The sequence below is a fragment of the Dreissena polymorpha genome, chromosome 7, assembly GCF_020536995.1.
Source record: "Dreissena polymorpha isolate Duluth1 chromosome 7, UMN_Dpol_1.0, whole genome shotgun sequence".
Classification (NCBI taxonomy): Eukaryota; Metazoa; Mollusca; class Bivalvia; order Myida; family Dreissenidae; genus Dreissena; species Dreissena polymorpha.
In genome coordinates this window covers 53,034,296-53,060,726 of record NC_068361.1, presented here as the reverse complement: position 1 = coordinate 53,060,726, position 26,431 = coordinate 53,034,296, and the positions used below count along the sequence as shown (strand labels likewise).

The 26,431-nt window shown below is 35.8% G+C and overlaps 2 protein-coding genes across 2 annotated transcripts; one reads left to right on the top strand and one right to left on the bottom strand.

Annotated features, from left to right (window-relative positions):
- Positions 1–1,167: 1,167 nt before the first annotated feature.
- Positions 1,168–19,862, top strand: LOC127838208 (mitochondrial-processing peptidase subunit alpha-like). The gene is made up of 14 exons (XM_052365799.1): positions 1,168–1,245; positions 3,955–4,087; positions 4,367–4,436; positions 4,807–4,886; positions 5,507–5,589; positions 6,846–6,948; positions 7,540–7,632; positions 9,256–9,420; positions 11,701–11,814; positions 13,032–13,243; positions 14,142–14,232; positions 15,108–15,170; positions 16,632–16,776; positions 18,179–19,862. Exons 1-14 carry the CDS (start codon positions 1,190–1,192, stop codon positions 18,352–18,354), a joined length of 1,584 nt encoding a protein of 527 aa, XP_052221759.1. The 5' UTR covers positions 1,168–1,189; the 3' UTR covers positions 18,355–19,862.
- A 1,254-nt stretch (positions 19,863–21,116) lies between these two features.
- LOC127838209 (uncharacterized) lies at positions 21,117–22,685 on the bottom strand. Its single transcript, XM_052365800.1, has 2 exons — positions 21,959–22,685; positions 21,117–21,581 (listed from the first exon to the last, which is right to left on the bottom strand). Exons 1-2 carry the CDS (start codon positions 22,679–22,681, stop codon positions 21,504–21,506), a joined length of 801 nt encoding a protein of 266 aa, XP_052221760.1. The 5' UTR covers positions 22,682–22,685; the 3' UTR covers positions 21,117–21,503.
- Positions 22,686–26,431: the final 3,746 nt, after the last annotated feature.

The following is a 26,431-nucleotide window of genomic DNA, read 5'->3' as shown; positions in this document are numbered from 1 at the left end:
AAAAGATATTTCTTGTTTTCAATAATTCCATGACAAGAACAAGTTTTGATTATTAAGAATTATTCCACCATAGCGACCAATTTATTAAGCATGAGCGCGATGATTCACGATACTATAACAATCAAATCAAATAACTATGTCCGGAAAACTACTACAACATGTCTGTTCGAAGAACGCGCTTATTAATATTTCAAATATGTACGGTTGATGTGTGTGAGAGCCATATATTTTCTCGTTTATTTTCATTTAAATTCCATTCTCCTTGTGTATTTCTGTTCTATATCTATAGATATATGGTTAATAATATCTAATATTGAATGCGAAATAAACCACGAACTCTGGCGCAACGTAATTGATTTGCATGTGATTCTGCTAAGAACTGTTCAGAAAGAGGCATTTACTGTCTCATTGATATAACTCTTTATCTTTCATCAACCACAACCACAATCAACGCCGTATATCTTTTTTAATGATATTTCTTGTTAAAGTTAAACTTGAACTGCTTGAACAGTTGTATCCGTTTGTCTTAAATGCGCTCACTGGATTGCTCTGTTATAGTTCTAGACAGAAAATGATTTAATTAAATGTAAGCTTTTTACCAGTTCAATCAAATATTTAATGTATCAGTACGCAGAATGAGTGGACTCCATGACGGTCGAATGTGGATGCAGCTATGAGCCTCGTTCTGGGAAAACTGGGTTTAATGCACAACACTTTCTGCTTACACTGGATATAAATATAAAAAGAGAACCCCTTTAAAAGCTAAATTCCATAACAGCGGGAATTCTGTTCCTGATTTTCCTTTGCTTTTTGTGAAATATGAGTACTCATAAAAAACGCATTTCCGGATTGGTGACCACAAACCAAGCCTAAAAGTGTGGTAATTAAAGCCGGACACCCAGCTGAGTGGCGGGTGTACAAACCACTGTGCTAACTGGGCAGCTTTACAAACATCTTATTTTTTCCCAACTGGTCCTCACATAATGCAGCACCAGACGCGGCAGGACCCCATAACCTTCGAAATTCATACATATAAGATACCTGCAGCCTAATGCTCGTGGTTAAATGTTATCATTTCAATATTGAAAGTAAGAGCGATCCTGCTTGAAAAATTGTGGTAGGTCTTGAAGGAACGACCACTGTGATTAATTGCTGTTAGTTGTTTGTAACCGCATACAACAGTGTAAAAATGGCGACGTCCATTGTCAGGAAATTTGTTAGTCAAGGTTGCAGAAAGCCTGCAAGGTTTATATGTTTTTATTATTTGTCAGCACTATATAAAAGCTGTATTATATTGCTTTTCTCAGTTTTATACTTTGTGCAGCATAATCAATTCAAACTGTGTATTTCATAAGAAATAAACTTGATTATTATGTATTTTCGCGATGTAGTGATATTGCGCATGATGCAAGCTGGGATTTTAACTTTAATGTATTTTATTATCTGTAAAATATTGCAGATTTTTAAACCCCAGAAATGCTTCATGAAACGCCTATATTTTGAACTTAAAAACGCCTGACTTCCGTAACAGTTGATTAAATGTCGCTGTTTATATTTTCTGACTGCACAACTTAACCATAGGGATTTTTATGAAAAATACTCTACATAATACAGGTGTCTAGCTAGGCTCAAAATTTAGGGAAAATTGACTTCTCCCTAAAGCCAAATTAGGTAGAATTGGTAACATCTTTGGGAGAAATGGTACATTTGCGTCATAGATCTTAGTTTTATGTATATTTTGTGTCAACTTAAAGGATAAGTGTTTTCTGTTCAGCGTTCAATCAACTCCAGGGCTCGAAATTAACACTCGCACACTCGCAAAATGTGAGTGAAAAATACCAATTGCAAGTTAAGTTTTAAGCCACTAGTAATTTTTTGCGAGTAAAGAAATAGTGAAAAAAAAAAGTAATATTGCTAAATGCATTTGACGTCCTGAACGCTAAACCATAGGTCATAAAACATCCTCATACCCGTATGCGGAAGCGCGCACCTTGTATATAGACTAGTATACTTATAGTACAGATACCAGGATGGTATTGGTACAAAGAACGTTAAACAGTCGACTAACAGGGCTTGACACTTACTTTTTTACCTACTGACCCAATGGACCACCAGCTTTCAGAAATTACTGGTCGTCCAAGATTTTAAATGGTCCGACAATATCTATGTTATTTTACCTAAATTTCAAATAACTTTCCGGACTATCCACAATGTATTGTGCATTTATAAAAAGAAAACTATACTATCTACTGAACTATCTTTCGTCCTTTTCATATTTGCTGTACTTCAAGCTTCTCTTCATTAGTTTTAGGGTTTTTAGGCGGAGGTAACAGGTTCAATCACCCCCGGAATGAAATTCCACATCGTGAAAACTTGCTATCTTGAAAATACGCACGTTTACTCTCCGGCAATATCAAAACATTATTCGGCGCTGTCCAGTGTAAATTCACACCGTAAACAAAGTATATTCTGATGGTCCTAAGATCGATAAAATGTTGATCATTGCTGCTTTTTCAAAATAGTAAATACCATTTTGTTAATTTCTAAATCCGAACGCTTCGAATTTTATGTTAATTTGGGATAGATCACGGCGAAGTCCGGAGACATTTGCGGAATGTAAATCGATTTTTTGATCCGACAACAGGTTTTTGTCATCCGGGCATCTAGAAAAATTGGAGTTTCCAATATGTTGCTATTTTTCATCCCGGTCTCGAGTCGGCCCATTAAATAATGATGAAATTATCGGTTCATTATGAACATATAAACTTCTTTTATTGATGAAAACGGCTTTCCACCAGTATTTCACAATATAACTGGTCCGACGGATCAACCAAATTTCTTGTTTCACTGGTCCTCCCTATTTTTTACTGACCCCAGGTCAACGGACCACCGTTAGTGTCGAGTCCTGACTAATTTACATGTGTTCATTGAACTTGAACAGACATGGCGTCGAAGCGAAAAATAACTAGTTTCTATTTGCCCACAGATGGAAATAACAATACGAAAGATAAAGCAAAGTTGACTGTTGAATAAAAAAAAAAAGAAATTAAATTATGTTTCCAGCAAAATTTGCGATAATGTTTTTGATTTTGCGAGTTGGTATTAAAGCTGCTCGCAATGTTTTGCAAGTAGAAAAAAAAAGTTAAATTCGAGCCCTGAACTCTTCACTTGTTTTAAACAAAAAGAAATATTAAGTGTACAATTTGTGACCTACAATTTCTTATTTCTCATTGATTGTTGATAATGATGGTGCTTTTAATTATTTTTTTTTCCTGAACAGGTGTATCAAATCATAGGGACCTGTCACAAAAAAAATGATATGATATATTATATATCATATGATTTTTTATTTTTTTTGTGATTGGTCCCTATGTATCAAATAAACTTCAATTGTAACAAACCTGTAATTTTCAGAATCTTTTTACTTCCTTGTTAATTTTAAGCAATTCAACATTAAATCAAATTCATATTTTGTTTCAAATATTTGTTTTAAATTAAAAATTCACTTAAAATCTCATTTTACAGCAGAGATTCCAAATCTGACCTGTAAATGAGCCCCATATTTATTGCCAGTGCTAGGTTACCTTTTCCCATTTGATAATTCTTGTGTACATAAGTCTAATATTTTGTTGATGAACACAGACCCTGTTCTCAAAGTTTTCCATTAGTTACCATGCCTAGGAACTTAAATCACACAAAATCATAGGTATACTTAGACTGTTAATCAAACCATGCTCTTAAATAAGGTACACTGCAAGATTTACAAGTGGCTACCCACATTTCTTGCTTATGAGGATGAATGTTATATGCTTCTGACTGCAGTACTGAACCATGTTGGTGGTTGGGTAACACTTTAACACCATTATCTTTCAGTGAGTCCCAATACATTAAAATGAGCTACTGAATCAACAATACATATTCACTATTGGCATGATGAAAGTTTTATCATTGCAGGAGACTCGGATGTAAAAGTTTTAGCTCCACAAAGACAACACTGTCAGATAATAGAGTTCCTTTAAGCCAGCCTCTTCCAAATTTCGTGCCGCCAAAATATGCAACGAAAGAAAGTGTTAATCATGAAACACAGGTATATCTGCTTATGCTTATTTGCTAATTTCAAGGTTTTTTCTATGATTTTATCTGATGAACTGATTTGTGTAAAAAGCTTTCCTTTCATTGTTAACAAGCATCATACATGTATTTTTATCGCCTTGAGTAACTGGTAAGCTGCAGATGTTATCGGATGATCAAATGTCTCAAAGTTTAAACATTATTTTAAAGTTGCTTACATGAGCATATTTATAAGCATATTTATCATTAAGAGTATTGCATATAAATCATTGAAATGAATGTTCTATTAAATCAGATTACAACCCTAGAAAATGGACTAAGAGTAGCATCGTTAGAAAAGTTTGGGACATCCTGCACCTTAGGAGGTTTGTCAGTAAAGTTTGAATATGAATACATATAATAAAGTACATAAATACTCAGTACTGTATGTAAACGACCCATGATGTGTATCTTAGCACATAACATACAGTCATTGAAAAAATGCACTTGCCTAAAGTCGAGAACAAGTATCTTAGCACATAACATACAGTCATTGAAAAAATGCACTTGCCTAAAGTCGAGAACAAGTAAAACAAAAGTTCATATACAGACCAATACATACTTAAGTCAAGTAAAACTATGACATGTTTAAACAACTTGTTTAACATTTGTATCATTATCAGTGTTAAAATAAAACTTGTGTCCCTTCAATTATTAAGGAGAAAAGTGTGACAAAAAGTGTCCTTCTTCTTCCAGTTCTTATTGAATCAGGTTCCAGATTTGAGGTGAACTATCCTAGTGGAATAAACCATTTCTTAGAAAAACTTGCTTTTCAGGTAAGATATCATAGTTGGTATATTAAAGCTTTCTGCTCATTTAATGTTGAGCACATTTAAGAGTTGAATACAAAACTAACATAACTGGAATAAAAATGTTTTTTTGCATTCACAAGTTGCACATTCCACCATCAGTGAACATTTTAATTTAACAGGAGATACTTGTAAATGGGTTTATATTTCAGTGGTTAACAATTCAGATGTTCGCAAAATCCAATCCATTTACTGCCATAGGTTGGAAAAACAACTGATGGATGATTAATGGATTTCTATCGACTGGTTACAGTGGTTAGTTGTAGAATCAGTTGAATGGGAAGATGTATAGGAAAAAAACATATTGCTTCACCGTGCTACAGTATTATCCCCCAGCCTGACCTCAAATATCACACCACATCTTAAAAACAAGTGTAATACACCCTGGTTGTATAATGACAAATGACAAAAAATTGCTATTTTTAGTATAAGAAATATAAATAGACTAAAGGAACCACTGCTGGTATATGACAAATTGATAAACTTGAAATGGCAGTACAAAGCATTATGGCCAGCATGTTTGCCTTGTTATGTAATGATGACTATGCTAAGTTGATAATCCAGTGAATACGCCATGTGAATTCCAGAGGAGCTCAGAGTTTTCCAGTCGAGATGCTGTGGCCCAGGCGCTGGAACAGGTGGGAGGTATCATGGACTGCCAGACCACCAGGTACATATGTTGGAGCCTCGCTCTGTGAAAACTGGGCTTGATGCATGTGCGTAAAGTGTCGTCCCAGATAAGCCTGTGCAATATGCGCAGTTGATAATTAGCGTGTGTTGACTGCACAGGCTAGTTTGGGACGATACTTTAGGCATATGCATTAAGTTCCCTTTGCAAGATCAGGACTCATGGGAAGTGCCATTAGTCCCCAACCGGTGTTTTATACACGTGGATTTGGTTTTCCCTCCATATGACCTTCAGTCCGTTCATGCTAAAACTTGTATGCAATTTCTAAAATACAGTGCTAAGATACTTGGAGAAAACTTGGTACACTTACAACTGGCAATTGTTGGATTATGCAGATTGTTTTACAGTAGGTCAAAGGTATGTTGCCTGTTAAATAAAAATAGAACATTTTTAAAAAATAGTTATGAAACGAATGTATTTTACTTGTTATAATGAAACCTGGATTCGTCATTTTTTAAAGCCAATTGTATCTTTCTTTGAAAGCTCTATCTCAAATATTGTTATTTTATTGGGTTTTATGGCAACAATCCAAATAGAGTTGATCAAAGTAAGTTAATATTTAATCATTTGCTTATTTTGGCATATAATTATTAAATAAAAAAGCCGTTTTGAAATATAATCTTATTCACCTTGTTATGCTCAAGACACTCTATGCTACAATAGTGACACATGTTTTAGCCCTGTATGATAAATGTCTGTATGTAAATGTATATTGGATAGTGAGTGTGCTGCAGTGACCGCAGACGTCTGTTCATTTGTCATGCCATCTGTCTGCTGACACACATTTGTCTGAAAAAGTACTTTCAATGTACTTGCACTGTTCCTTATGTTATTAAGTTGTAAATGTTTCTTTTTGTATGGTTATATTCAATGTATGAACATTCTTTAGACATGTCAATTTTGCCCCAAAATACCAAATACTCTTTCTAGGGAAAATGCCAAATATGATTCTCTTTCTAGGGAATATCCAGATATGATTCTCTTTCTAGGGAAAATGCCAAATATGATTCTCTTTCTAGGGAAAATGCCAAATATGATTCTCTTTCTAGGGAAAAGTGAGGGCAAAAAGGTCATAGCAAGTAACGGTAAAAAAAAGCTGTGCACTTATTTTTCGAATGTTTTCAGGGATGCTGGTTTTAACACCACCACAGTTTTTGTCAGAGGCCTACCCACAGTCTGTCTCATATCACACGTCTGTCCGTCTGTCATCTCTGACTGATATTTTCCTCTGTTTTCAGGGATGTTTCTATTTATGCCACCACAGTGGATGTCACAGGCATATCCACAGCCCTAAGGATTCTCTCAGAAACTGTGAACAGACCAATAATAGAAGAAAAGGATGTGAGTTTTTAATTATGTTTTTGTACTACAGTGACTTTTTTAGGCTTAATTTTTGCCAAAATTTGGCCCTGTTCAAGAGCTCAAAAGGTATATATGTTTACCATATTTTGACAAAATTTGACTAAATTTGGACAAAAAATCACAAAGTTCGAGTTTCCACTAAACCAATATTGAGGGTAAAATAAGTAGCATTTATAGCAAAGTAATATATTTGTGTTGTGTAGCAATGCGTAAAAAAAGAATAGTGTTATGTTACATATCTTTTTAAACAGCTATTACTGCAAAGTGAGTTCACAACCCTTGTGATTTATTAATTATGACACATTGTTATGAAGTAAAAAGAGGTTTTTGTGGACTTGTCCAAAGCCATTCTCTTTCACTTTTCAATGTGCCACATGCAAACTTTCAGACATTCAAAGTTTTGATATAAAGTTGTGAAGTGCTATTTTTACCATTCTAAGTCAAAAAGTTACAAAAGTTCTGCCCCTTTCGCTGCATATCACTACATGAACATGGGCCATTAAAGTGTATTCTTTGTCAATAATGTTACAAATTCTAGTTTATTATGAAGTAGAGATCATCTCTTTGCAGCTTGAGAGAGTGAGACAGGCGGTGGAGTTCGAGTTACAATCGCTGAGGATGGTGTTAACCCCTGATGTTCTCATGAATGAAATGGTCTTTGCTGTAAGTATAAATAACCTACTGAGGAGAGCGGAAGGTTGCGAACAGATTGTAATCTATTTTACTTCTCCATGTTGGGATAGAATAGTTTCAACCTTTGCCAGCTCAGTTGGCATTTCAAGAAACTTTTTTTTACAAAGGCTGCTGATATAAATCTCTATCATTCACCAAACTCAATGCATATCCTCTATGGAAATTTGGTACACACTTGACAGAATTGCTAGAGAACGGTGGGATCTGCTTAACTTTTCTATGTCGTGCTCTACCATACATGTATCAATATAAAAGATTTTTAATAAAGCAAAACTCAAGGGATTCTCATAAATGTGATATCTTCAATTTTTTAAGTCTCTGCTCAAACAACAACTCTGTGAAGGAAGGTTGTGATTTTGCAGTTGCATGTCATTATTTCCCATCCAAAAATCTTAGATTATATTACATTTTATTCAGTGAGTCGTTTCATTTACAGTATTGGGATTGTTTTTTTACACAAGTTTACCATTGAGGCCATTGTTCCGTTTAATTCAATTGGTATGCTTTCTAAATGCTATTAACAATTAGAAATGTTTTTCATATCGGATATGCATTGTCATTACAACCCCATGAGGATTAAATATTCATATATTTCACCTTTGTATTGGATAAAGCTGTAATGCACAAAAAACAAGCAAATTCGTTGAATTTAAATCACAGGTGAAGGGCGCGTGGCCAAGTCACTTTAACACTATCAATTTGTCATAAAACAACATTTTTTATCATATTGACCAAAAAAATAAAAAATAATAATATTTAACATATCAGGAAAAAAAAATTTTTTTTTTTTTTTGGTCAATATGATAAAAAATGTTGTTTTATGACAAATTGATAGTGTTAAAGTGACTTGGCCACGCGCCCTTCACCTGTGATTTAAATCCCCCGCCAATATGCTTCTGGACACAAAAATGTTATATTTGACACTAAAAAAAGCATTTTTTCTAGATACAAAGGGCCGTTATTAACAGATGGTGTACAATGCCAGTTGGCGTGCATCATCTTTTATATATATATATATATATATATATATATATATATATATATATATATATATATATATATACTCATACCAAGTTTCATTGAAATCTGCCAAAGCTCTTCCAAGATATGGCTCCGGACACACAAAAAAAGCATTTTTTCAAGATAAAAAGGGCCATAACTCCGTTATTAACGGATGGTGTACAATGCAATTTGGCGTGCATCATCCTGTTATCCATATATACTCATACCAAGTTTCAATGAAATCTGAGAAAGCACTTCCAAGATATGGCTCCGGACGGAAAGACGGACGGATGGACAACGCCAAAACAATATCGCTGCGCCTATGGCGGGGGATAATTATTGATTTTTTTACGACTTCATGTTTAGCATTTGTCTGACAAGGTCAGACATTTTCATTGTTTGCTTTCCAAAGGAAGACTGAAAATGAAGAACAAATTGGATAAATAGGTAAGCGTCAAATACACGTTATTTGTTTGGCATGCAAATGTGAACCAATAGGCTAGGCTCAATGTACAAGTTTTTGAAGTTTTTCAACAACAAAAAACTTATTTGTATTCAACAATATCCTAATATTCAATATTAATTCTCCAGGCAGCATACAGGAACAACACAGCGGGCCTGCCGAAGCTGTGCCCCAAGGAGAACATTGATCGTATAACTCCACGGACCCTCTACACGTATCTCAACAGCTTCTATGACCCGTCACGGATGGTTGTGGCTGCCGTTGGGACAGATCACCAGTCTCTGGTAGACCTGGTAAGGATGGTAGTCTAACAATATAATGAGCCTTGTTCTGGGAAAACTGGGCTTAAAGCACGTGCGGAAAGTGTCATCCCAGATTAGCCTGTGATGTCCGTGATGTTTTTTCCTGATTAGCCTATAAGAACTTTGCTCTCATGCATTAAGCTCAGTTTTCCCATATAAGAGGCACCACTGTTCAAGCTCAGATTCAGTCAATCGTTATGTTTCATATTTGTCAAGCCTGATTTACAAACGTTACCTAGTCTCGCATTCACCAAGCCAGTCCCGGAAGTAAAGTTGTAAAATCAATAACCCAAAGTTTAATTATAGTGACAAAAAAGAAAGATTTGGTATTTTGAAATTAACGTTTCTTAACAATTTGCTTTATTACACAAAAACATCAATTTATCTGCGCATGTCTTAGCCCATTTTTACATAAAAATCAATTTAATCAAAATCAAGGTGGCTTATTTATTCTTGGCATATTACTTTACCCATTTTCATCCATGTCATTGCTGGACATATGAATCTGAAATACGGAACATCTTCACAAGATGTTGCTACTTTAGGACAGTGCTGTAAATTTTAGAATTGCATATTATAGATTTTATTGATTTCTAACTTTTGCACGACACTTATATAGGAAGTAAATTGACCAATATCGGGTGCACCATGGACATGTGTCTATTGGTTGATAGAATCGTAGACACAACCTGGTCTGATGAAAAAGAAAGGTCAAGGTCACGGTGACTCAACACAGAAAAATGGTTTCCAGATGGTAACTCAAGAACGCTTACGCCTAGGATCATGAAACTTCATAGGTACATTGATCATGACTGGCAGATGACCCCTATTGATTTTCAGGTCACTATGTCAAAGTCAAGGTCACAGTGACTCGAAATAGTAAAATGGTTTCCAGATGATAACTCAAGAACGCTTAGGCCTAGGATCATGAAACTTCATAGGTAGATTGATCATGACTGGCAGATGACCCCTATTGATTTTTAGGTCACAAGGTCAAAGGTCACGGTGACTCGACACTGAAAAATGGTTTCCAGATGATAACTCAAGAACGCTTACGCCTAGGATCATGAAACTTCATAGGTACATTGATCATGACTCGCAGATGACCCCTATTGATTTTCAGGTCACTAGGTTAAAGGTCAAGGTCACGGTGACTCGACACAGTAAAATGGTTTCCGGATGATAACTCAAGAACGCTTAAACCTAGGATCGTGATACTTCATAGGTACATTGATCATGACTGGCAGATGACCCCTATTGATTTTCAGGTCACTAGGTCAAAGGTCAAGGTCACAGTGACTCGAAACAGTAAAATGGTTTCCGGATGATAACTTAGAAGAGCTTTTGCGGATTTCATTGAAACTTGGTATGAGTATATACATATCTTGGAAATGCTTTGGCGGATTTCATTGAAACTTGGTATGAGTATATATATGGATAAGAGGATGATGCACGCACATTGATCATGACTGGCAGATGACCCTTATTGATTTTCAGGTCACTAGGTCAAAAGTCAAGGTCACAGTGACACAAAACGTTTTCACACAATGGCTCCACTACAACTGACAGCACATATGGGGGGCATGCATGTTTTACAAACAGCCCTTGTTTATAATTGCCATAAAGCATAATTGCAATCAAACCGTATTTGTTTCTTTTCCAATCTTCATTTCGAGCTCTAACGAATGGATTGGTGAGAACAGGCAATTGTGAAACCTTTAAATTAAGCTGCAAGTGGTACCAGCAATTAAGTCTGATTATCCTCTAATTACGCAAAATAAATGTTGCTTCTTTATATCATAGCGATTAAGATTTTCTTCATAGTGTTAATGAATAGTGGAAACTGGGCTGGCTGGCTCAGTTGATAGGCCACTGGACTACAAACCAGGGAATCCATCCCTGGTAAGATCTTGTGTGAGATTGGTCCTAGAATCCTGTCTGCAGCATTCTCTCCTTATCTCATACTCCAGTAGGGCAGTTTTCATTAACTGCTATATGTATGTGCACTTAGTACTGGTACATCAGCTCACCCTGGACAGTTCCAGTTGATGAACTTACTGCCATGATATGACATACTTATTAAAACAGCAAAAATTTAACAAACAAACCAAGTAATTGAATGAGGGCGTATTAGTACTTTGTAAAAAGTCATTGTGAAAACTGTACATCTGCTTGTGTATATTTGCCAAAGTGATGTCACTTCATCTGCAGTATGTTGTCTTGGTGTGAATAATACAATCTATATCCAAGATCTGTATCTGCTTGTTCAAGGTCCGCAAACATTTTGTGGAGAAGAAGCCAATATGGGTAGAGAATCCTAGCCTGTATGAGGCGGACAAAGGGAGGGACAACTCCATTGCGCAATACACTGGTGGAATCGTTACAGTAGGTGGTTGGACATGTTTATTGTGCAATTTTTTACACAGTATTTATATGGCTTTTGTGATTGCCATTTGTCTGTCGTGCGTCATCCATTATGCGTCCTAAACTTTTACCTTTTTACCACTATAAATGGCCACATTTATTTTCCAATCTTCATGAAACTTGGTCAGAACATGTGTACAGATGATTACTTAGATTAGTTCCAAAATGGTTCCAGTGGCAGTTTTCCTTAAATAAACAAGCTTACAAACTTATATAAACAATGTACGAATTACGGTCGCGAAATGGAAACTGAGGAAAGATCAATATATATTTAAATATGCTCATTTAAATGTGTAACTGTCGAAGATATACAACAGAATTGTGTTATGAACAGGTTTATTGATAGGTAGTAATTACCTATCCAAAATATATCAACCAACCATTCAGAGTTACTTCTTTTTACAAAGAACTACAGACAAAGTGCCACTCCAAGCTAAATTTCTTTTTTCAATGCTTTATTATGATAAAAATTTGAAAGGAATTGGAGACAATATTTGTTGTATAAAATGGTGTTGCCAAACAAGTCCCACTGAATATATAGACATCAGTTTAGTTTTGTCCACACTTTAACCCGTTCCCACTCAGAAGCAAAGTGAAAATGGCTATTGAACCAGCATTTAACCAGAACAACCTGCAAGTAACTTGCATGCTGTCCAGGTTTTATGCTGTTCATTGCTGGTCAATATCTTATGGTTGGAAATGAAGCCTTTAAAACTTAAATCAGGTATAAAAAAGGTCTTAAATTGAATTAGATATCATTAGGGACTACAGATGTGTCAAAGTGTGTATCTGAGCTGGCAAGTGTTAAGAATGGCAAGCTGAAAGCCAGTTTAACCCTTTCCCACTCGGAAGCAAAGTGAAAACGTCTATTTGCAAACAGTATAATACCAGAACAGCCTGCGAGTAAGTCTCAGTCTGTTCAGGTTTTATGCTGTTTGCTGCTCATCAGTATCTAAGGGTTGGAAATGAAGCCTTTCAAAACTTGAATCTAGTAAGAAAGGTCTTTAATTAAATTTAAGTACCCAATGGACTGCAAATGCGTCAAAATACGTATCTAAGTGGTAAAGGGTTAAATATGTTTTTAAGTGGTAAAGGGTTAAATTCGTTTCTAAGTGGTAAAGGGTTTAAATCGTATCTAAGTGGTAAAGGGTTAACATTTCTCAATTCCTTGTACCCAGGAGCAAGCGGACCTCTCACAGCTGAACCTGTCGGCGTCAGAAATGCCGGATCTAGCTCACCTGGTGATCGGGTTGGAGAGCTGCTCGCCTAATGACGCAGACTTTGTTCCGTTCTGCGTCCTGAACATGCTGCTGGGCGGCGGGGGATCCTTCTCCGCGGGCGGCCCAGGCAAGGGGATGTACTCCAGACTGTATCTCAACGTACTCAATAGGTAGTTTGGCAGTCAAATGTTTGTATCTCAACGTACTCAATAGGTAGTTTGGCAGTCAAATGTTTGTATCTCAACGTGCACAATAGGTAGTTTGGCAGTCAAATGTTTAAATCTGAACGTGCTCAATAGGTAGTTTGGCAGTCAAATGTTTTTATCTCAACATGCGCAATAGGTAGTTTGGCAGTCAAACGTTTGTATCTTAACGTGCTCAAAGGTAGTTTGGCAGTCAAATGTTTGTATCTCAACGTGCTCAATAGGTAGTTTGGCAGTCAAATGTTTGTATCTCAACGTACTCAATAGGTAGTTTGGCAGTCAAATGTTTGTATCTCAACGTGCGCAATAGGTAGTTTGGCAGTCAAATGTTTGTATCTGTTGGTTACTTAGGTGGACATGTCAGGTTCCTCCAGTCTCAAATCTTAATGCATTTATGCCTTGCGTTTAGAAAAAAGGCCTTTGCAAACAGCGTAGACCCAGATCAGACGCTGCATGATGCGGCGTCTCATCAGGGTCTGCGCTGTTTGCTTAAAGGAATTTCTGTAAGAAATATTCTAAATATAGAAATAAATATACTAGACATCCCTAATTTTGGAAATAAATTGATCCAATTTAGAAAGATGGGAGAGCCCACTAGGCATAAATGGGTTAATGTTGTTGATAAAAGTTAATCAGAAAGGTGTGTCCAAGGTGTGAGGAGAGTTTGAGCCAAACGGAAATTCGGGCCAAGCGAGTTCAGGCAATCGCGTTTCAACTGTGGTTGGTATTACTTAATGCATGACATGCATTAGTGTTCAATTAATTGGACAGTCGTAATGCTATGAGTTTACAAAGTACATCTACGTCATAAACCCAGTGCAGATTAGGAAAAAACAACCTTATGCTTCAAACTGTTTATTTGCAGGCATCACTGGATAGAGAATGCGACAGCTTTCAATCAGGTGTTTGATGACACTGGCCTGTTCTACGTGTACGGTAGCTCACATCCTTCAAAGGTAAGAGAGAACACTTAAAAAAAAATATTGGCTGTAAACATTTTAAGTTACAGCTTAAATTCGCTCTTTTTGCAAATGCACTATTAATCTTTTGACTTTTTGGTCTCTTCTTTTATGTTTCTTATTTCAATCCACACCAAGTACTGGTTCAACCCAGGAAATGGATGTGATAGTGTCTTAATATGCATACAGCTTTCAATACAATATGTACCGTCTGAGCAGTGTATACCTTGTTATCTCCTGCCTATTTTGGCGTTGTCAGTCCATCCGTCTTTCCGTTTTCGTCTTTCCGTCCGTCTGGCACTTTTGTGTCTGGAGCCGTACCTTGGAAGTGCTTTGGCTGATTTCATTGAAACTTGGTTTGAGTATATATATATGAATAAGAGGATGATGCATGCCAAATGGCATTGTACACCATCTGTTTATTACGTAGTTATGGCCCTGTGTATCTTGAAAAAATGCTTTTTTTGAGTGTCAAATATAACACTTTTGTGTCCAGAAGCATATTGGCGGGGGATATCAATTCAACGAATTTGCATGTTATACTTCATCTTTCCCTACCGTCTGTCCAGTGAGTCTCAGTCTGCGAAAACTAGGCTTAATGTGCATTAAGTGTCACCCAGATTAGCCTGTGCAGTCCGCACAGGATAATCAGGACAATACTTGCCGGTGCAACTGGATTTTCCGTTACAAGAAATTTCCTTTAAACAAAAAATTCCATAAAAGTGGAAAGTGTTGTCCCTGATTTGTCTGTCAGACTGCACCGTATAATCTGCGATGACACTTACCTAGCATGCATTAAGCCCAGTTTTCCCAGAACAAGGCTCATGTGATGTGATATCATAGATTGGAGTTTTTGTTTCCTTTGTTGTCAGATCCATGATCTTGCGCAGGTGATTGGTGGAGAGCTGGTAAACACTGCCGGCAAAATGAATCGAGTAAGTCAAGCATTTTTGTCTGTTAAAGACAAACTATTTATGGGACTAGATTACATTTATATTATAACGCCATTGTCTGTGAACAGTGGCATTAATTAAAATGTAGGATTTAAACTAGTTTTTGTGGATTCAGAATGTTGATGTTTTAGTAGTAACACATGAAAGAGTTTACATCAACTTAAGATGATGTTGCTTGTAGTAGTTTGTATGTGCAGACATTAATGCGTATTTACATGGCATGCTTGTCCAGTTTTGTATGAAACAGGCGATCTGAAGACTATGTCAAATAGTTGGTATGTAAAAGTCTTTCAAAGTCAACAATTATAAGCATCTTCTAATTTAATAATTATGGTTGAACAGGAAACTATTTTATCATCATACCAGCATTACTGAGTTTACTACATGTGTTCTTTCGGTCTCTTACAAAATGAAGACATGGTTGTGGTGTAGGTTCTCTAACCCATGCTAAATAAACTTATCTGTTTTAAACACTAATAGACTTATCTGTGTTCAACACTCATAAACTTATCTGTATTCAACGCTTATCGACTTTTCTGTATTCAACACTCATAAACTTATTTGTATTCAACACTCATAAACTTATATGTACTCCACACAAATAAACTTATCTGTATTCAACGCTAATAATCTTATCTGTATTCAACACTAATAAACTTATCTGTATTCAACACTAATAAACTTATATGTATTCAGCACTAATAAACTTATCTGTATTCAACACTCATAAACTTATCTGTATTCAACACTAATAAACTTATTTGTTCAACAATCATAAACTTATCTCAACACTAATAAAATTATCTGTATTCAACACTAATAAAATTATCTGTATTCAACACTAATAAACTTATTCGTATTCAACACAAACTTATCTGTATTCAGCACTTATAAACTTATCTGTATTCAACACTAATAAACTGATCTGTATTTAACACTAATGGACAAATCTGTATTCAATACTTACCTATAAATGTTTTATATAAACTATAGAGCAAATGACTTTTTAAAATCTGATCTGAAACCACTTAGCCCTCAGCTTTGAATTTTTTCATGAAACTTGAAACATTGACAGATTGCAATATGTAGATTATGCACGTCATTTCATTTTGCTCCTACGTCAAAAATTCTGGTTGCTATGGCAACAAATATATATATAAAAATTCTGACAATGGTGGAGCCGGTAGGGGACATATATTGCTTGGCAATAGTCTTGTTTATACTGATTTTTTTATAAGCAAAAAAGATGTAACAAATTTCTTCTCTTAAAAAAACAAAGCTTTATGGTTTAATAACGGTATTTGAAATGTACCATTGTAAAATGGTACTTTACCAATCAAATCACACCCCTGGGATCAAAATCAGGTACCCAAGGGGAGCAAAAGCTTTTATTGACTTTAAAATACTATTTACAAAAAAAAAACATGTTCATGGAATTATCAGGAAGAGCTGGAGCGTGCCAAGGTGCAGCTGCAGTCGATGCTGATGATGAACCTGGAGCAGCGCCCAGCTGAGTTTGAGGACATCGGGCGGCAGGTGCTCTCCACGGGCCACCGCAAGCCACCACAGCATTATTATGACGCTATTGGTATGTGACAGTTACACCTGCATGCTATTGCAGGGCTGTAAGTGATCATAGTCGAGTTTTTCCGCAGTTATACCTTTACCCCTTTGATACGTATTTTACGCATATGTAGTCGCTTAGAAAGTTTAATTTAATTAAAGACCTTTCTTACTAGATTCAAGTTTTTAAGGCTTCATCTCCAACCTTTCATACCGGTATTGATGAGCAGCAAACAGCATAAAACCTGAACAGACTGCAAGTTACTCTCAGGCTGTTCTGGTTTTATGCTGTTTGCACTTAGCCATTTTCACTTTCCCCCTGAGTGGGAAAGGGTTAAACATTTATTTCTTTTGGCAAGCAAATTATATATCAAAATACACTATACGGTTGTTATTAGAAATGGGAGAAATAATTCTTAAAGAGTTTCTCTCCTTTTTGACACATAAATTGGCAGTGTGTTGAGAACAATATAACTTAGTTTCTGAAAGACATAGGAAATATGGATGATCAATATGCAAAGGTTTTTCAAGATAAGGTTGAATGATGCTTGTTGAATCAAGGACTTCAGCATCAACTACTCATAAACTTGTTGTTATAAAAAGGTTGTGATTCTTTTATAAATTGATTGACATGTAGAACATATTTAGAGTTTTCAATTATGTTAAAATTGTTGTAGTGGGGTGGATCTCAATTGGATTGGGATGTGTGTATGTCATTTGATTTACTGAGATTATTTCTAGCAGCAGTTCCAAAATGCTGAGGTTACAGGTCAGTCAAGTCACTTGATTGAACTATTAAATTAACAAAAAGATATTGCTGAACATAAGAATGGGCATATTTTGGGATCTTACCGGTACAATTACCATATAATCAGTGTTTTCCAGAAACACCAACAGCTGGCAACTTCACCGGTTACATTCAATCTAGATGCCGGCTACTTTCCCTAAATTATCAATTAAAATGGTGCAAATACACCTGTTTAATTGTCTAGTCGCTGGCTACTTTGAAAATATAACTGTTCAAATTCTTCTCGAGAACACTGATATAATCCAAATATGAACTCTCTTTCAAGCGTGTGATGAATGACTTTGCACGTAAACATTTGTCAATCATTTGATTTCATGGTTTAGCAAATCCACAAACATCCACAAAAATGAGTGTCCAATTAATAATATATGTTTCATTGCATTTTATAAACCCATTTATGCCTAGCGTCTAGAGAAAAGGCCTTTGCAAACAGCGTAGACCCAGATGAGACGCCGCATGATGATCATCAGGGTCTGCGCTGTTTTCTTAAAGGAATTTCTGTAAGAAATATTCTAAATATAGAAATAAATATACTAGACATCCCTAATTTTGGAAATAAATTGATCCGGTTAGAAGGATGGGAGAATCCACTAGGCGTTAATGGGTAAAACTGTTATAGGAGCTGTCACTGCTGCAGACATGAAGCGTATAGCGAACAGAATGCTGGCCTCAAAACCGTCCGTGGCAGCGTATGGTGACGTTGCCACGCTGCCCTCTCTTGAGACCTTCCAGAAAATACTACGTGGGGATAAGACTGGGAAATCTAGAACATTCTCGTCTTTGTTTGGAAAATGAGTTAAAAGATACTCTTTAAAGAATTAACGTTCAGGATATGCTCATATTTGTGTGGGAAATGAGCAAGTATGAGGCATTAAGTTGATCAGAAAACTAGATTGACATCTTACTTGGAGCTCACATCTGAAAATATGCCCGCCATGAGTGCGAAGTATGTCTGCACTGTGGTGAGATATTATTGTCAATGGGATCTGAGCTTATTTTCACTGACAGCAACTATTCAGTTTTTATTCAAATGTAATACAGAAGCACTTAATATATCAGTTTTTAAAAAAAAGTCCAGAATATGTATGGAAATGATAACAGGAACATGTGTTTCAGCATGCTGTTTTTTGTCCCCTACTGGTTTCATTTTGTTCCTTTTTTGTCAAGAATTATGGTTGCTATGCCAACAAATACTGCTGAAAATGGTGGTTTTCTGGATCCTGCCATAACTTTAAAAGTTCTTAATATGTCATGAAACTTGTAACATGGATAGATGGCAATATGGACATTATGCATGTCATTTCATTTTGTTCCTACGTCAAAAATTCTGGTTGCTATGGCAACAAATATATATAAAAAATTAGCCTGACAATGGTGGAATTTCTGACAATAATGGAGCCGGTAGGGGACATATATTGCTTGGCAATAGTCTTGTTTTACTATAGTATATTGAATGTGTACATTAATGTATGTATTCTTTCTGTGTAAAGAATGTTGGGACAGAATATAATAGCTGTTTGTTAAATGCTCTGCAATTTTAGCACAGTATTGCCTTAATATGGACATTAGCTTAAAGGATTGGCAATCAATTTATACGGCTATGCTTTTTGATTAAACTATTGGTAACTTATTTATACAGCCTTAAAGTATTGGCAACTAATTTAAACAGGTATGTTTTTGCTTAAACTTAAAAGTATTGGTAACCAATTTAAACAGCTATGTTTTTGCTTAAACTTAAACTATTGGCAACTTATTTATACAGCTATGTTTTTGCTTAAACTTAAAGTATTGGCAAATAATTTATACAGCTATGTTTTTGCTTAGTGATGACAAATCATGTATACCCCTGTATTCAAAAGCTCTTATATTTCATGCTGGTTTGTATCATTTTGACTATACTGTCATTGTATTTAACCTATTTGTTTTGATACTAGTGAAGGTTTTTGACAGATTGTGAATCAAATTTGCTTAATTTTTCGACTCCATATTTGTACATATCGCTTTCTTAGTTGACTAAACACATTGTTTGTATAGCTTTTTCATCTCTTTCATAATAGATATACAAAGGCCTTGCATTTGAGTCTCGCTGTAGGAAAATGTGGCTTAATGCACTTAAAACATGCATTAAGCCCCGTTCTCCTAGAGCATGGCTTATTAATATGATTGACAGATTTGCAAGCGTCAATTGTGTTTCCTTTAGTTTTAGTTCAAAGTCAAAGTGCGTGTTTGTTTTTGTTTATCAGCATGTGTGGTATCCACATATATATATATATATGATTTAAACAAATACCACACATTCTAAAGTTGTTGTTCTCTGTGGTGGTGATGGATGGTTTGTAGAAGATGGAACCTGTACCGGTTACAATGACGAACTTCTGAGTGATATCCAAAAAAATGAAATATGAAATCAAGTTTACGCTCAATGAATAATAATCCTACTTTGTCTAAAAATGTATGTATTTAGGATAATGTATATCGCGTCAATATTAGCACGATTCTGACTTCTATTCATTATATTATAATACCGTTACCCTGAATACATTTTTTTCCGTACTGGACCCGATTTAAATTTATTCAAGCTTACTTTACCAAGCATACTGTTATGACCAGGTTAAACTCGGGCAAAATTTGCACGAACAAAACCGAATGGAAAAAAGTCCAAGCTTATGATTTATGCTAATGTAGTTCACAGGTACCAGGACAATATTGTTGAGGTGTACATATATAGAAGTAAAACATTTGTCTGCATGGTCGGTTCTGTTCTTAAAAGAAAACATACACAATTATTATGGTATTTAAATTTTTGTAATAAATTACCAAATAGATAAACAAGTACAACATAAACATGATCTAACAGATCGCGTGGGTAATCGTGTCCACGTGTATTGGTCAATCAAATATGCAAATAATAACTATTTTATAATAACAAAATAAAAAGTGTTTTAGGGAAAATAACAAAACGATGTATGTCTCATCAAAACGTGTATGAAAATACATAAATAAAATAGTATTTAACACAGAACAAAACATCAGTTTTAACGACAATGCGCCATTTAAAACCTCATGTGGTTAGCGTGTGGCTATGATATTAATTAGTAAAAACATCTTTTTGAATAAAAAATAATCAAATTGTAACGAAAAATCAACTTCTCTGAAAAAAATCATTATATATATATATATATATATATATACATGTATAAAAAGGTATTCAACTCAAAATGACCCGAAAACGGGGTCCTTTCTGGAAATGTACGTATTTGTAATATTTTTTACAAATGCTTGGTAAAAGAACAGTTTGAATACATTTCACATGATATGCAATGCTCCATGACACAACACATATTCCGTTAAAAACTTGAAATGGTTATGTTTACACCAGAAAGATTTCGTTTGAGAACATTTTCTTTTTATTGCAATAAACCATATGTGCTTAAGAGGGACGATCCGGGAGTTCATGGGCCATCCCTAATAATGTGTTTCCCCATCTCAGGACGAGATAAGACATCCCGGGTATTACTTGATCACCCCTCGTGTTTCCGTCTTTTTGGCTGTCCGGCTAGGGCAAACACAGTTTTCGGTACACTCAATTCTCACCTAGGCGACCCGGGTTCAAATACCGTTTCCGACAGCATGTGAGTTTGGTTGGTGGGCACCATACCGGCCAGGAGGGGTTTCCTCCGGGTACTCCGGCATCCCCACACCAAATTGAAATATCCGTCAGTAACAACCAAATAGCTGGTAAATCTAGCTTTAATTTAAAGTTCGTCCCAGCGTTCGTGAGTCTAGTAAGATGATTAGGTAGGTGTGCCGGGGCGTAATCCGGGACCACACATAATGTAGCCTCTGGTTCGGAGGGACCTCATAAACCTAATACACTTTGATATACAAACACACGTTTCCTTCACTTGTCGATCATCATTTTCGTAACGTCAACGATGTTTCCGTCACTTGCCGATCATCATTTCCGTGACGTCGACGAGGTCTTCTCCTTCCAACACGTCATGCTGCGTCTCCATGCAGTGCTGTAATTAAGTCACAATATACTAAATATTTTCCTCTATGTAAAGGCGACAACTATAAGCGGAAAAAAAATCACATAGAGGCCCACATAACCATACTTTTCTAAAAGAGCATTTTAAGCTGATTTAATTAAGACACATTTTTTCTTCCGTTTTCTAATGAAATGTAACCCGTTTCAGCGCATTACTATTGTCTCGAGCTTTGTTATATTTCAGCGATTTCGTAGTGAACACCTATGCCTATCCTATCAATATCTTCAAAAGGTAAAACCAGAACAACTATCTTAACTGTAAAACATGCCTCGAAGTAAAACATTTTGATTTATTTATAGAGTACAGCCCTACACCCTACATGACTCGATTATTTTGTATAATGTAACCTGTAGGACGCAGACGGAGCAGTAGAGGTGGCGGCACTTCACGCAGTATCCAGACCCCCGCCGCGACAGAATGTTCATTTCCTTGCAGATGACGCAGTAAAACACCACTACCGGATGTAGCCTGGTTAACCGCCCGCGATGGTTATGCACGCAGTCGGCGCATAAATACTCCTCGCAAAACTTGCAGAAGCCAGCGGCTGGTTTCCGGACTCTATGATTGATTGACGTCCTTTTGCAATAGCCACAAATCCTGTCGTAGTGTATTACGGAGACGTCAGAGCGCGGTGTGCTTACGATCTCCGGAAGTCGGTATGATGGCGTCCGTTCTTTTTCAAATGATTGCGAAAGGTTGGAGTCGTAACTTCTGGTTACGAGTGACGGAAATCTGCGCGTCGGTGACGACTGCGTGGAGAAGCGACTTCTGGTGGACGAGCGATCATCGTCTGACGTCCGGTCTGCATCTGTAATAAGCATCACTTTAGGAAGAGCCAATTTCCGGAATCGTTTCACTGGTTCTTTGTGGGTCATAATTCTCAATAGTGCATGCGCCAGAGTTTCCGTCGGGGCCTTGTCGGGTATCAACTGTCGTGAGGGTTTTTCTGGAGGTTTAAGTTCTGTTACATTTTTGTATTTGTGTCTTTTCTTGTTACGTAATATTTCGGCGGTGTCGGATTTTAATGATGTGGGACGCGTCGCCTTCCGTAGTATGGACTTCGTTTCCATGCTTGGAAATAGTTCCGATATTTCTACGCCGCCGGTAATTTTTGGCAAAAAAGAGTCTTGTGTCTGTTCGCGAAATGAAACCCGTTTTGCCCGTGGCGACGAAATTTCTGATATGCCGGACGAATTCATCGCTGTAGCTGGCACTTTACGTGCTTCCAGTTCTATTGTTTACTGCACATTTACTAGGAATGTATTGTTTGCAGCAAACACCATCATAAGGTATTCGCCGTTAACGCATAATAAAAATGGAAATACATTGCCATTTACATCCATTTACCATTAAAGTCAATCAATTGTGAATTGTTTTCGACCACAAGCAAATATGTATAATATTTTAAAATTGTTCGAACATTTCGTTTGAATTATATTTCTTTCATTGACGTCTAGTACTATAAAATGTTAATTCGTTAAAATAATTTGATTATTCAAGGTTTGAAACCACGGTGTATTAAATCAATTAAAACTTCGTGTTAATTAGTTTTCAGTCGTGTGCCACACTCCTTGTTTATACAGAAGAAAACCAGGTTGTTCTCATAAAAGCACTTTTAAGAGTAAAAAAACTTCCATAAGTAAGAAATGGCAATACACTTTATCATACATAAAATTCCATACTTTGTTTATATGTCAACTGGCTATTTTAAGCATATTAATTCAAATGTATATTTTAAACACGGTTAACATAAATACGATTGTACCTGTATCATTTCACTTAAAACAATTAATCGCGCACACATTAGTAATCGGATACTTTCAGTGTGACTATAACATAATTAAAGCGTTTAAAAGAGGTCACCTAAGGTGGTAAAATGAGGTCACTTTGTATTTCAGTATCTTAGCGAATCTCAAAAATAAAACAATGAATGTACACTCCTCAAATACTTGTAATAAGCAAATCGATATACAATGTAGTCGTATACTTTGAACTAACTAATAAGCAATCCACGCCTTGGTGAGATACGCATACTTCAAATATGTATAAGAAATTACAAAAAAAACAACAGCGTGTTATGTGCAAACAATTTGAATTTAAAGTTAACACATCGGTAGATTCTTAATGGTGGGTCTCTTTTTATAACGCGCGTTTTTGTTTTATTTTTTGAACATACGAATTGTGTCGGTTACAGTTTAATTTTATCTTCGAATAAATGTACATGATATATAAATCTAAATAATATTTTTTCAGCATTGTTTTGCTTTACAAATATATTTATGTAATTTATTCTATTCTTTTCTGTGGTTGATATGGAATGATAAATGTTTAATCACTCTTTTATAAAGTGAAAAATAACAGTACAAATAATCGATATTTATCACCGTTTAACTAAGAAATTATTTTGTTGACCTCAATACGTTAATTTTACCGCGAAAGTATCTAGTATAACCCTTTTGAATTGTAAACAAACTTACTTTGTAAATATGTTTTTAAAATACGACAATCGTTTTTCACATGAACCTTGATGCGACTCTAAAAGTAGTATTAAACTGAGTGGATAAAAAATATTTTCTCGTAAATTTCAGCATAGAAATACTGAACGATAAGCGGCGGAATTGTTTTGTTTTACAAAGAAAATCCTAGTTATGGAATTCAAATAATAAAAAAAATACTATATATTACTTATTTAACTGTATTTTGAATTCGGGTTATGAAAGTAAAATAATCACTTACAAACCATCATTTATTCTGAATATAGTTTTTCATTAATTGCATAGTAATGTTACCTTTACGCCGCTTGGTTGATTAAACATTACTTTTGCATGTATATGTTTATATATTCATTTATTACCGTATATTGTTTCTTGTTCCTCTCAAGTTGATATGCTGTCTGTGTTGTGTTGTTGACGATGTGCATTGTACAACTCAAACAATTGTATTTCTGTTTGAAAACAAACGGTGAAAAATCATTGAATACAAATAAAATGTGTTGTCTTGATTTATCTCAACACTAGGCTTAAATTAAAATCGATTTAAGACCGAAAAAAATATCTTCTACGTTTTTCGTGCATCTGTGATCAAACACTTAGTCAGGATTCTTCTGTACTTAATATTAATATTGAACGTCCACGCGTTTCGCGATTTAATGACGAAGTAATGTTCGATTTGTACTTGTTTATCGGCACGTAAACCATTATTTCGACTTATTTCTGCGTCAACTTTCAACACCAAGTTTTCTATAGACCCAGTAGTTAAAGCAGTGACCTGTGTGTGTATAGACCACTTGCACATTACGGGATGTTTAGCGAGTCCCGGTTAGTCGGGGTCAATTTGGACCATTTTAAAATAAAACAAGAGGGCCAAGATGGCCCTAGTTCGCTCACCTGAGAGGAGTAGGTTCATTTAATCTTCACCAAACGTCAAACTTGACCTAGATATTGTCCAGACAAACATCCTGGTCAAGTTTCATCATTATTGAACCAAAACTCTGGCGTATGGAGTGTTTTTGTTTTTGTAAGATTTTACCTGGTGACCTATATTTTGAGTTGACCCCCCTTACCAAACATCAAACTTTGCTTACAAAAATAAATATTTTGACCAAGATTCATAAAATCTGAAACAAAATTGTGACCTCTAGAGTGTTTACAAGGATTTTGTATAATATAATGAAAATTTGGACAATCTAAGGGCAATAATTATGGCATTAATTATGTGATATTGCTCATTATCAAACTTGACTGAAATCTTTCAGCAACTTTCATAAAGAATGCTTGAGAAGTGTGAAGGCTAGAGTGTTTATAAACCAAATGTGGACGAACGGACGGCGGACAAAGACCAATTCTTAAACCTCACCTGAGCAATCAGCTCAGCTAAAAAGTGTGTTTCACCGATCTGAGCCATTTTCCAACTTGTCCGAGAAATCAATAAAACCAATGTATTGACTAAGTTTCACGATGATTAGGCAAAAAATGAGACTTCTATAGTGTTCGATCACAAGGTTTCTCTCTAGTCACATAAGGAAAACTGCCCCCCCCCCCCTGGCGGCCATGTTTTTTGACCGATCAGGACCATTTGCGAACTCATCTGAGATATATATAAAACCAATATCACCAAGTTTAATGATGATAGGGCAAAAAATGTGACTTCTAGAGAGTTCAAAAGCTTTTTTTACTATATAAATTTAAGAAAACTGCCCCCCCCCCCCAGGCAGCCATGTTATTCAACTGACCGGAACCATGTTTAACTCAACTCTCGTATCAAGGAAACAAATGTTCAGACCAAATTTCATGAAAATAGGGCCAAAAATGTGACTTCTAGAGTGTTCACATGTTTTCACTATATACATATACAGAAATATGCCCCGCCCACTGGCGGCCATGTTTTTCACCGATCTGGACCATTTTCGAACTCGTCCGAGATATCAATAAAACCAATGTTTTGTCCAACTTTTATGATGGTTGGGCAAAAATTGTGACTTCTAGTGTGTTTACAAGGTTTCTCTAGAACAAATGTGGACGGACGGACAAAGACTGGTCACAAAAGCTCACCTGAGCAATCAGGTGAGCTAAAAAATCCCCCTGAAAGTTCACAGTGAAATATCTACCCCATAGATGCACTCTACGCGGAGGCTGGTGGACCATTAAATAACTTCAAAATACAAGCATACACATGTTCATACCCCTGGTTTAAGTCAATTATCAGAACAATGAGTTCTATATTGGTCGACTAACAGTAATAATCCGAATTACAATTTCTATTGTTACCTGATCTTACACTTGTCATAACAACAGAGCTACTATAATATTATAACATGTTTG

Coding starts and splice junctions, on each gene's coding strand:
- LOC127838208 (XM_052365799.1), top strand. CDS start 1,190: ATGGCGACGTCCATTGTCAGGAAATTTGTTAGTCAAGGTTGCAGAAAG. Junction 5,590..6,845: donor ATGGACTGCCAGACCACCAG/GTACATATGTTG, acceptor CTCTGTTTTCAG/GGATGTTTCTATTTATGCCA. Junction 13,244..14,141: donor TATCTCAACGTACTCAATAG/GTAGTTTGGCAG, acceptor GTTTATTTGCAG/GCATCACTGGATAGAGAATG.
- LOC127838209 (XM_052365800.1), bottom strand. CDS start 22,681: ATGGAAACGAAGTCCATACTACGGAAGGCGACGCGTCCCACATCATTA. Junction 21,582..21,958: donor GCTCCGTCTGCGTCCTACAG/GTTACATTATAC, acceptor ACTTAATTACAG/CACTGCATGGAGACGCAGCA.